This window comes from Chrysemys picta, chromosome 5, assembly GCF_011386835.1.
Source record: "Chrysemys picta bellii isolate R12L10 chromosome 5, ASM1138683v2, whole genome shotgun sequence".
Classification (NCBI taxonomy): Eukaryota; Metazoa; Chordata; order Testudines; family Emydidae; genus Chrysemys; species Chrysemys picta.
The window spans coordinates 123,454,934-123,468,168 of record NC_088795.1 but is presented as its reverse complement, the minus strand read 5'-3'; the positions used below and the strand labels follow the sequence as shown (position 1 = coordinate 123,468,168).

The window sequence follows — 13,235 nt, the reverse complement described above, 5'->3', positions numbered from 1 at the left end:
ACATTTCAGCTTGAACCAGACTCACCTTTTTGCCCAAATCTAGAGCCATTCTTCTTAAGTTGCTTCAAATTAATTGATTACATCTCTAAAAATTAAATTGTATTCTCATGAGTATTTTGCTTTATATGGGAGAGCAGTTTCTGTTCCCCTCTTTCAGATTATACTTCTGAAAACTGTTCATTTTATGCAAGTGGCATTGCTAAGATGAACAGGAGTACTTGTGGCACCTTAGAGACTAACAAATTTATTAGAGCATAAGCTTTCGTGGACTACAGCCCACTTCTTCGGATGCATATAGAATGGAACATATATTGAGGAGATATATATACACACATACAGAGAGCATGAACAGGTGGGAGTTGTCTTACCAACTCTGAGAGGCCAATTAAGTAAGAGAAAAAAAAAAACTTTTGAAGTGATAATCAAGCTAGCCCAGTACACACAGGTTGATAAGAAGTGTGAGAATACTTACAAGGGGAGATAGATTCAATGTTTGTAATGGCTCAGCCATTCCCAGTCCTTATTCAATCCTTTGTTGATTGTGTCTAGTTTGCATATCAATTCCAGCTCAGCAGTCTCTCGTTGGAGTCTGTTTTTGAAGTTTTTCTGTTGTAATATAGCCACCCGCAGGTCTGTCACTGAATGACCAGACAGGTTAAAGTGTTCTCCCACTGGTTTTTGAGTATTATGATTCCTGATGTCAGATTTGTGTCCATTAATTCTTTTGCGTAGAGACTGTCCGGTTTGGCCAATGTACATGGCAGAGGGGCATTGCTGGCACATGATGGCATATATCACATTGGTAGATGTGCAGGTGAACGAGCCCCTGATGGTATGGCTGATGTGATTAGGTCCTATGATGATGTCACTTGAATAGATATGTGAACAGAGTTGGCATCGGGGTTTGTTACAAGGATAGGTTCCTGGGTTACTACCTTCCTCCTTCCTCTATTGGTTTGTTGTGTAACCACGTAATATGGTTCACCCGTTACTCATTATCCATTGGAGGAAGTGTCGTCATTTTGAAAAATTGATCTACTGTATAGAAAATAACCTCCAAATAGCTGTTAATGAAACAATGACCATAAAAAACTATTAGGGCTGTTGTGCTTATTTGCACAAAGATGATTGGGGTTGACACTCTTTGTTTCTTACCTCTCTTTTTGATAAAGTGCTTTATTAACTTTATGGGTCTTTATATATTACTGGATGTATTTGCCTTGCATGTTTGCTTTAAAAGTTGTACAGTTTTGTCCACTTAAAACCTTTATACTAATTAAACAAGTCCTATAAATTTAAGACTTTATATTGTACTTGCATTAAATTTAACAGCTGGTTTTGCTAATATTGGATGTGTGAAGTGCATGAATTCCCTTGACCTTACATGAACAGGTCCCCACTGGGATGTTTGATTTGGAAAGCCTGTAGAGGGATAAACGCTAATGACTGAGCAACAGTTAAATTAACGAGATAACAGCATGGTACAGTCAAGTGGGATCGCTTGAGTTTTGAAAAGACCATAGCTCTCCTTATATGTCTGGGTCAGTAGAGGTTAAGCTAATAGCAAGTCTTAAATCACCCTATGGTGACTGATTTATGGAATGGTGTAAGTGTCTATTATAAAAGGAGGTGTACTTGAGCAATGGCATCCGTGAAGTAGAGACTATAAATTAGAGGAGATGGAGGTGAGGTAAAAATTTATATCCTAAAATGTGAAGAGATCTCCATCAATCTTGGACCATTGGGATTAGAAAAAAGAAAAGAATACTTTCTGGATTCTATTATCTTTTTTGGGGAGGAATCCTGGAATGGTAATTGTATAACAGGTGATACTTTTGGCACTGGATTCAGTCCCCATTGAAGTAAATGGACTTTGGGTCCTTTTCTTTTCCTTTCTTTCTTTTTCTAAAGGCTAAAAATAGTATGAAATCTAGCCCTCCAATACCCCTTTTCCCCAGAAAAATCCCTTATATAATGTAACAATGCATTGATCAATTTAGTTGCTAGTTTAAAATCTAAAACCCATTTTGGAGTATAGAAAATTAGTCAACTTTATGTAGACACGTGGTTCATTAATGGAGAAATGCACTTGAGGGTGACGGGGAACTAAATGATTAAAACAAAATAAGCAACTGAGGACTTTTTCTTTTACTATTTTATTTCTCTTATGCTATGATATGTAGATGTGTTCATTGCTTGGCTCCATCTTATTTGTTTTATATTTTATCCCTTGCATAAAGAAAATATGTTTCAAACAAAGGACAGACTATTAGTTTTGAAATGTCTAAAACCAGAACTGAGAGATTGACTTCTCAGGCATCAGCCTTCAGATAACTGGAATGTGACCTACTGTATATACTCGTTCATAAGCCGAATATTTCTAATAAAATAATAATAATAAATAATTAAAAACTGATGCATCAAAGAGCGGGGGTCTGCACCAAAAATTGATGATTTTAAACTCTATGGAAGCATTGAATTGAATATCTAATACTTTGTCGTTTTGTTTACCTGGAGCATTCACAGGCACAGAGCCCCTCAGCCTGTGAACGCTCCAGGTAAACAAAACGTCCAGGCCCGCTAGAGTCTTGTCCTAATGGGCCAGGAGCCAAAGTTTGCCAACCCCTGAAATGCAGGATCGGCTTATGAAAGGGTCATACAGTTTTTGCTATTTTTATCTAACCATCTTGGGGGGTCGGCTTATAAACAAACGGGCTAATGAACAGGTATATACGGTAATTGTTCCTAGAAGCAGACAACATTGTCTAGTTTTCGTTCATCCTTTTTCGTAGGAAGTCCTGTCTGTGTAAAAAGAATTGGAATTGTGACTGCTCAGTATTGTCTGCAGTTTCGGATTGAGTGCCCCTCATTATACTGTTTGCCTTATTCTCAACTGTGCTGATGTAAGATAGTAACTGCTGTTCCCACCCTGAGAACGAGAGAGGACTTTCCCAGTGAGCAGATACTTTAAATAAATCCTAGATTTCCATTTTAAGTACTAAGATGACTACCAAGAATGATACAGTGTAAAAAGCCCAGCCAGAGAGGAACTGCATCTTCAAATAACTGTTAGAAATCTAAAAACTGAATTGTTGACTGCATTGGATCTTAGATTGGCATTTATAGACAATTGATCTCTGGAATAATATTTCCTGACTTTGAACCACATAAAACGCATTCCATTTAATGTAGGGCTGTCGATTAATCGCAGTTAACTCACACTATTTAATCACGATTAAGCACAGTTTTAATTGCATTGTTAAACAATAGAATACCAATTGAAATTTATTAAATACTTGTGACTGTTTCTCTACATTTTCAAATATATTGATTTCAATTACAACACAGAATACAAAGTGTACACTGCTCACTTTGTATTATTTTTATTACAAATATTTGCACTGTAAAAATAATAAACAAAGAAACAGTATTTTTCAATTCACCTCATACAAGTACTGTAGTGCAATCTCTTTATCATGAAAGTGTAACTTACAAATATAGATTTTTTTTTTGTTACATCACTGGACTCAGAAACAAAACAATGCAAAACTTGGGAGCCTACGAATCCACTCAGTCCTACGTCTCATTCAGCCAATCACTAACACAACCAAGTTTGTTTATATTCACGGGAGATAATGCTGCTCACTTCTTATTTACCAATGTCACCAGAAAGTGAGAACAGGCTTTCGCATGGGACTTTTGTAGCTGGCATTGCAAGGTATTTACATGCCAGATCTGCTAAACATTCATATGCCACTTCATGCTTTGACCACCGTTCCAGAGGACAGCCTTCAATGCTGATGACGCTCGTTTAAAAAAAAATGTGTTAATTAAATTTGTGACTGAACTCCTTGGGGGAGAATTGTATGTCTCTGGCTCTATTTTATCTGCATTCTGCCACATATTTCATGTTATAGTCTGGGATGATAACTCAGCACTTTGTTCATTTTAAGAACACTTTCGCTGCAGATTTGACAAAACTCAAAGAAGGTACCAATGTGAGATTTATAAAGACAGCTACAGCCCAGAACCACGGTTTAAGAATCTGAAATACCTTCCAAAATCTGAAAGGGATGAGGTGTGGATTATGCTTCCAGAAGTCTTAAAAGAGCAACCCTCCAATGCGGAAACTACAGAACCCAAACCACCAAAAAAGAAAATCAACCTTCTGCTGGTGGCATCTGACTCAGATGATGAAAATGAACATGCGTTGGGCCGCGCTGCTTTGGATTGTTGTCAAGCAGAACCCGTCATCAGTATGAACGCATGCCCTCTCGAATATTGGTTGAAGCATGAAGGGACATATGAATCTTTAGCACATCTGGGATGTAAATATCTTGCAACGCTGGCTACAACAGTGCCATGAGATCACCTGTTCTCGCTTTCAGGTGACATTGTGAACAAGAAGCAGGCAGCATTATCTCCTGCAAATGTAAACATACTTGTTTGTCTGAGGAATTGGCTGAACAAGAAATAGGACATAGTGGACTTGTAGGCTCTAAAGTTTTACATTGTTTTATTTCTGAATGCAGTTATTTTTTGTACATAATTCTACAGTTGTAAGTTCAACTTTCATGATAAAGAGTTTGCACTATAGTACTTGTATTAGGTGAATTGAAAACTACTATATCTTTTGTTTTTTACAGTGCAAATATTGTAATCAAAATAAATATAAAGTGAGCACTGTACACTTTGTATTCTGTTTATAATTGAAATCAGTATATTTTGAAAATGTAGAAAATGCCCAAAAATTTAAATAAATAGTATTCTATTATTAACAGCGCGATTGATCACTATTCATTTTTTTAATTGTGCGATTAATCGCGATTAATTTTTTTAATTGCTTGACAGCTCTAATTTAATGTTCTACATCAGTGATATGCAGACCTCAGTGTTCAAGAGCCGAATTAGTGATCAACATTACCCAAAAGAGCGACAGCAGTGTGACTTCATTGTTTCATTTACTGTGTGTGTGTGTGTAAGTAATATTCTCATAGCAAAATGACCAAGTATTATTATTTTATCAACTACAGTTGGTTTATAACATAGTAAAAGCATCCTGATTGGTTAATAATTAAATCACACAGTGTTTTAATAGCATGTGCTGCAAAGAGCTACTGGAGACACATTAAAGAGCCGCTTGCAGCTTGTGGGTCTCAGTGTGAGTATCACTTTTATACGTGGTAAATAGATCCTAATAAAATTCTTTAATTAAAAAAGGAATGTGGGTTAATGGTAGAAGAGGAGATAAGAAAAGAATCATCCATTTAGTTTCATAAAACTACTAATGGATCATTTAGATGGAGGTTTGAGGTTGTCTATGGGACTATGAAAAAACGTCCTATTTTGATCTCTGGTACAAGGGTGTGCACAGATAATACATTGCTTTTGCTGATGTGTGCAGTTAAGCTAGTGACACATCTTAAAGCATCCTTTGATTTATTTTACACCGTGGTATAAGTTATAATACTGCAATAGCATCTGGAGGCCGTAGCTACTTTGTGCATGGCACTCTAAAAACATAACAAAAATATGGTTCCTGCCCTAAACAGTTTACAAACTACAAATTAATTTTGAGTTATGAACGCCATCATCTGTGTGTTAAACCTTGAGCTAAACATTGCTGTGTAAAAAGAAGGATAGTTGGTGGAGAGCCCCCAGGCATGCTACCCTCCCCAACACCATCAAAAGTCATTTACTTAAAGGGTTCATCCCACCCAGGTCAAGATGTTCAAACCCTTTAGTTGGATTGCTTAAATTTCCACAAGTTTTCTGCTTAATAATCCTACATTCCCTATGGCAAACAGAGGTTTTTCTAAGACACTAACACTATGGGTGACAATATTGCTTCTCCAAAACTGTGCTTCCCATAGAGCATTAGGGAACCATTAGGTTGTTATCAGTCCTTCATTATTGTAGGATCTGAGCACCCCCCTTGGTGTTTTACTTACATCTTGGTCTTCCATCAGCCTGAGAGACTGTAGCCTGGGCCTCCCTGAGGCCTTATTAAACATGGGCTATTAGCAAGTGTACTATGGTTTAATAAATTATGTCAATTATAGTGGATCTGGCATGACTGTTAGTTTATGCTTCTGGAATATGTACATCTCCCGTGTTCAACAACTCTCTTGTAATTTTATTGTATGGCATATTTCCTAGGGCTAACAAAACAGAACTTGAATTTAAAAGATTACATTTTTTTTTTGGTAAAGGTTTAGCTTTCACTCTTGTTGTATTTTTAGGCCAGAGTAAGTTCTGAGCAAGAGCACTTCCTGATTGTACCTTTTGGACTTCTTTATAGTGAGGTTTCTGCATCCAGTTTGGTAAGTGCTAGTTTCTATTTCTATACCAAGAGAACATGGATATAAACATCTAAATTCTGTCTAGCATATATGTATGTTAAACTTAGATAAGCATGTTTTAGAAAATACTACAAGTTATTTTCTGCTGCAGTCTCATGGCCAGAACAGTTTTGTTGCATGTTTTTTTTAAAGAGTTTGACTGATTTCAGTATCCTTCATGCTGGAAGTAAAATACTTCTCTTTTAATGGACATAAAATTTCAGATTGTAATTTGAGTGTAAACTCTTGGTCCTTAGTTTTTTTTCATATACTAAAATAAATCTACATTATCCTAAATTTTAATTTGAGGTATTAATTACATAAAAACTGCACAAGACTGAGAATGGGGAATTCTTGAGTTCTAGTCCTTTCTCCAACATTAATTCTGTCTGTTACCTTGGGCAATTTCTGTAATCTCTCTTCCTCGGTTTCTTCATGTACTTACAGTACCTGTTTTGTAGGTTAATATATATTTATAGTTTTAATGATTTTGCAGTGATTTCACGACATGAAGTGCTAAGTATTTCCTTTGCTGCCTTTAATTCTGGATTACAGAAAGACAATAGATTTGGATTAACCAAGTATATTCTCTTTTCCAGATCTTGTTGAAAATAAATAGTAGTGCATAATAACAGGCCTACACCTAGGGCAATGGGACTGTGGTGACAGATAGCCGAAAAATCAAGTTGGCACAGTTGTGTCAAAGGTTATAATTTTGTTTTTGTCATGTAACTTTCAGATATTGTTTGTGGGAGGGTAGTGTTATGAAGCCTCCTCTGCAACTAAAAATCTCTTTACATAAATAAATAAAATAAAGCCTAGTGATGCAAGACTGCTTTACTTCTCATCAAGCTCGAGGAAGATCCAGCAGTGACTCAGAGGCTTGCATACTGCAGCACCCCTCAAAAGGACATAAAGCCATGGTACTATCCATGGCAATGCTGAAATAATTTAGCACTAAGACTAATTCATTACTTATGCCTGTAGTGGCCACAGATCCCCAAACTAGATGTCTTAGTCCTCTCTGACACTATTTTGGGAAACTGCATAGTTCTGTCTAAACTGGTGTTAGTATGGCTTGAGAACAGGATATAGGAGAAAAGAGGGAAAATAACTGAACTCTGTATATTATTGTCTGCAACAATTAAAGAAAATCAAGACATTACCTGTAAGACTGAACTTCTGGAAAACCAAGCATTCAATACAAATCTGTGGCTAGGGGGTGTCCCAATAAGCCTAGAGGGCAAGAATTTAATTGCATTTCTTAATCAACTAGTATCTAAGGTTCTTAAAATTAAACACTGATGATGGTCCAATTTACATACAAAGAGTCTACAGACTTTCAAAGACCGCTTTAGTTGCCAATCAAAGACCAAAGTAAAGTATTCTATACATAGTCTCAAAATTTATTGACAACCTGTAGATACTTGTTTGCAGCCAGAAGGGAAAAAGAAATCAAGTATAAAAAGGATCAGATTTCTTTCTTTCTAGATTTGGGATTAATCAATGAGGAAAAAGAGGGGCCTGAATAACATTCCAGGAGCTGAATGTTAAGGGAACCTTATTATTAGCAGCTAAAAAAGTGACCTGAAAAGAAATAGGCAAAGAAGTGAGCGTGTACTCTTTCTTGCTACATTAGGATGCATAAAAGAGGACTGAAAGGTTTTGTGTTAGTTTTCTAAAAGGCTTTTTCTCCTTGCTTGTTTTTTTACATTAGTAATTCAGGCCGTGTCTAGGCTGAAAGACACTCTGATCAGTGAAGAACTAGTGGAAATGTCATCACAAGAATCAAGGGAGTGAAAGTTGAACAATGTAGAGGGGGGAAATAATTTGTTTATACAATTGCTTGTTGATGGATTTGATTTCTTACAAAAGAGCAATGATATAGAAAGCTCATTTGGTGTTACTGTAGACCAATTCTACAGCTGTTTAAAATATGTTGATCTTAAAGCTTAATATTGTTGCTGTTAATGACATTGGTTTATATACGTTTATATATAACATACTGTTATGTAGTATGATATTGTTAAAATACAATAATATAATTTTAAAAACTGCTATAGGAAGATGCTGAATTAAATACATTTGGGACAACAATAACTTATAAAACTTTTTATTACAATGTTTTCTTATATTGTCAGGTTAAAATCAATATTCAAGGAGATATAGTTGATCGTGGAAGCACTAACCTGGGAGTAAACCAAGCTGGTTTTACGTTGCACTCTGCAATTTATGCTGCTCGACCTGATGTTAAATGCATTGTTCATATCCATACACCAGCAGGGGCAGCGGTAAGCAGTTCCTCTTACTGTAGATTTTAAGAGAAGTGTAGCTGGTCCCAAGTAGTCCTATAATTACTTTGTAGTTTAAGGGCTTGATCCCCTGAAACCAGTATTCTAATGAGGAGTCCTATTTGAAGTCAAATAGTTAATGAGCGTGTGAGTATTCCTGTGAGTGCTTGCAAAATTGGGCCGTACTGTAGAAATAGACCCTATCTGTGCTAATGTTGTTTATGAATATGAAATCTTGGATCAATATTTAGAAATAACACTAGACAAATGGCAAATTTCAGATTGTAATAGAACCTTTTCAGTCAATGGATCATAACAAGGTAAAGTGTCCTCCAGTGGCCCAGTAAGGCACACTTTGTAATATTTTCTGCATATATATGCTATGTATTGGAGTACTTGCGTCCTATCTACATTTTGTTCTGGTAGCACATCTGTAACTGATTCACAGCACAAGTAGCAGCATTGATCTCAAACAGTGGGCTTTGTGATGACCATGTTGACTTGTAGATCCCTGTTTTTATCCATCTCCAAGAACAACTAGTTATAAATCATTATCAATTCCACCTCAGAAGCTTTTTTAGGAGCCAACCCAGTGACTGAGTTTCAAATATTCAGGAAATTGCTTTATTGCAGTTCTTATTTTGATATTTTTCTTATTAAATTGATTCAGAACAGCAATAAAATGATTTTAAGGTGGATAACAAGACCCAAATTGAGTAAATTCCAAATTTTGGATCATATTCTGAGGATTTTAAGCTATAAAAATGATTGTCGTTTTTAACCATGATTTTGTGTAATAAGCTGCAGGAAAGCTTGTCACTTATAATCTTATATTTTAAAATATTCACTTAAAAGAGAGTATGAATTAAGGGTAAGAGGCTGATTTTCTAAATCTTTTCACATTTCTGTCTTGTCTTCTGACCAATCTTCAGTTCTCCTGCTTTTAAATGTCTCAGTTCTATTTAAATAATATTAACAATGAAATTTCACCCTCCACTTCACTCATTAGTGTATATAATGTATACCAATGACTTCTTGTTTTTATTTACTTCTCTCTCAAAATCTACTATTATGTTTCTCAGGTTTCTGCAATGAAGTGTGGTCTCTTGCCAATTTCACCAGAAGCACTCTCTCTTGGAGAAGTGGCCTATCATGACTACCATGGTATTCTGGTTGACGATGAAGAAAAAGTGTTAATTCAGAAAAACTTGGGACCTAAAAGCAAGGTCAGTTATTCCATACATAGGTCAATATTAAAAGAAAATAGCGATTTTTTTTTTTTTTAATTGGAAATGGGAAGGAAGGGAGGTATGTTTGTTTAGTTCTTGGCAGGTAGGTTTCTTGTAGCAGCTCATATTCCTTGCAATGTCTATTTCTTCTAGGTCCTTATTCTCAGAAACCATGGCTTGGTATCAGTTGGGGAGACCGTTGAAGAGGCTTTCTACTATATTCATAATCTAGTAGTTGCCTGTGAGATTCAAGTAAGAATCTTAATATATTATATAATGAATCTGCTATCTATAACAACATGATACGTAACCTTCAAACAGATGGATAGTTGAATGATTAAGAAGTGACAGTTTCAATCTAAACTAAAATGTGGTTTAATTATTTTTAAGGTACGTACCCTGGCCAGTGCAGGTGGGCCTGACAACTTAGTGCTGTTAGACCCTGGAAAATACAAAGCCAAATCTCGTTCTCCTGAGTCTCCAGCAGCTGAGGGTACTGTATCCCATCCAAAATGGCAGATTGGAGAGCAGGAGTTTGAAGCCCTTATGCGAATGCTTGATAATCTGGTAAAGCAAATAACATCATATCTAATGAGTTTTTATATGATGAATGCAAAGTTCTTTCTTAAGTGCTATAAAGAAACTAAGATTTTTTTCAGGTTTTTTGATCATGTTTTACTTTTTTTTTTATTTGCTGACAAATTTGATTCTTGAGATTCCAAAATACTAAGTTTTTCTTAGGTTAGTGTCTAGGCTATAATGTGAAAAAAGAACCATGTAGGTTAATTCATTTATTAATCTTTAATCTAAGTATTTAAAGCTTCCATGTAAGATAGAATAGTCAGTTACGGCCTGATTCAAAGCCCACTAAAGTCAGTGGAAAGACTCTTCTTGCTGTCAGAGGGCTTTGGATCAGGCCTTAATGTTCATACTCACTAGATTCTGTACCTCTTGTAATACAGACTGGTTCCTTTTGTTAGTTGTGATTGTGGTGCATGCAGCCTCTTCAGATAATAACATGCAGCCCTTTCCTCCTTACCCCTTAACAAAAAGGTGGAGTCTAAAGGTAAACTTGGACTTCTCGGGATGTCACATTGTTAGAGGGGTCTTTGCGTATTAACACAGAATGATGGTCCATATGGCTCCATTGATAGAACATTTGTCTGAGGGTCATAGGTTAAAGTCTACACGATCATTCTGAATAATGCCCAGCAATGACATTGCCTGTGATATAGGTTATGATTCAGACTAAATCTTTACCCAGCTTGAAGCTAGGATATTTTTAGAGAGATTGGGTATTCCCGGTATCTGGAACAATGTTTCCTTCTTTCAACAAAACCATTTCCAGTGTCCAAAGCTCAGTATGAGCAATCACTGAGTGAGCAATCATTGCTATTTCTACAGACAGCCACTACACTAATATGAAAGTTTATTTTATCCTGTGTCCCAATTTGTCTTAAAATCCAGAGCTTCTCTACTAGACTGAGCTGCTTTAATGTATCCTACAAAACTGACATGCTTTGACTAGCCACAAGAGGCTGTTAAAGGGTGATGCCATCAACACCATCTTTCCCTACAGTCCGTGAACCCTCAACCTGGAGAGAGACCAGAGGTTGTTCCGAAACTTTCATCTCCCATGCAACAGCCCTCAATAAACGCCATTTCAACCGTGTGTGTGTGTGTGTGTGTGTGTGTGTGTGTGTGTGTGTGTGTTTTAAAAACATGGAATTAAATTGTGGTAAACTATAGATTTCCTTTAAAAAACAAATTTAGAGTTAAAAAAGTTAGAAAAGTTAAAACAGAAAGGACCGTATGTTTAAGGTTAGAGTGTAGTATATAGTGCATCATTCTAACACTTCTTGTTTCTCAACTTACCTTTATTGCCAGACATTTGGTAATGTGTATTAACTGATGCAAAGAGCTTAAGAGCTTGGTTATAATATGACATTGGGGTGTGCGTTTATGGTCCATTACTTCATCTCTTATCAGACACACCCACCAGAAAAGTTTAAAGAGACAGAGGGTAATTTTGTAACATCCTGTATCTTAATTTAGCTGGGCTCTGGCTTGCAAGAGCAACTTGTCTCAGGAAGTAGTCATATACAAATATACTGATACAATCCTGACTCGTAACAATTGTTACCATAATTTTATGATATTAATATGGCTATTCTCCCTTCTCACCACAATATTAAATGTGTGTAATGAGTCCCTGGCCATGTAGTCAACTGTAGGTAATCTCCAACACCATTTTCCTATATCTGTTATCTACCTCCAGTCCGGATGCACTTTGGTTGGTGGAAAATGGGACAGCAGCCAAGGCATCGTTGCAGGGTAATAGTGCTTTACACATGGAACTACCTCAGAGGAAACTGACTAAAGATTACACAATTATAGTCAAATGCTCTCTGCAACATGCTTCGTTTATAAAGAATTTATTGCCATATGAAATGGACTATAATTACACTTTTTCCCCTTTATCAAATTCAGAAGGCTTTGCATGTGGAAAATTTTGAGAGAAACTAACAAACAAGTAACAAACAGTAAATTTCTTTCACTGTGTGAAGTGCTATTTTACCAAGAAGAAACCAAACTCAGAACAAAAGAGAAAGAAAGGGAAAAAAGATGAGACGCTGGGAAGGGAAAGGAAAGACTAATTCAGAGAAAGTAGGAGAAAACCAAAGAGAAGCCATACAGTGGGATGGAGTGCAAGTGTGAAGAGGAAAAGAGAGAGTAGGCAGAAAGAGTTGTAGTATTCCTAACCTCAGTACTCTCATAATCTTTTTTTAAACAAAATTATGTAAACATTAAAAATTACCTACCGTTGTATTTTGTAGCCTGCTAGCTTTCAGAATAATTATTTCACTACTACAAGCTAAATGATAAGTTTTGACACTGCAGGTGAAAGACTTCCCTCTTCCCCACCCCATCCTCTATCTTCAATTACCTTTTATCCCATTCTCTTTTATATATGGATATATACCTATCTCATGGAACTGGAAGGGACTCCGAAATGAGTCCAGCTGCCTGCCTTCACTAGCAGGACCAAATACTAATTTTGCCCTAGATACCTAAGCGGCTCCTTCAAGGATTGAACTCACAACCCTAGGTTTAGCAGGCCAATGTTCAAACCACTGAGCTATCCCTCCCCTCTCTTGTTGTTGATATCTTGGTGGTGGAAACAATGTTAAATTCATCAGTTTGAGTGCTAGATAACAGTGAAATAGGGTAAAAGTATAAATGAATAGACAGAATATGATACTAGGAAAACTTGGAGATTTTGTGCAACTTTGATTTAAGTCTGACACTTTTGAAGTTTCACTTGAGAATTGCATCAGACATACCAGAGAACACCAAATATGTTTCATTCCGGG

The 13,235-nt window shown here is 36.3% G+C and overlaps 1 protein-coding gene across 50 annotated transcripts in view; it reads left to right on the top strand.

Moving 5' to 3' along the window:
- The window catches only part of ADD1 (adducin 1), a 115,303-nt gene that overhangs the window by 64,616 nt on the left and 37,452 nt on the right, over positions 1–13,235 (top strand). For all 50 annotated transcript variants that reach the window (XM_065598310.1, XM_065598318.1, XM_065598323.1 and 47 more), the window contains 5 exons: positions 6,243–6,323; positions 8,483–8,632; positions 9,715–9,858; positions 10,015–10,113; positions 10,252–10,428. In XM_065598310.1, the coding sequence (XP_065454382.1) occupies positions 6,243–6,323; positions 8,483–8,632; positions 9,715–9,858; positions 10,015–10,113; positions 10,252–10,428 (651 nt within the window). The remainder of the gene's footprint in view (positions 1–6,242; positions 6,324–8,482; positions 8,633–9,714; positions 9,859–10,014; positions 10,114–10,251; positions 10,429–13,235) is intronic.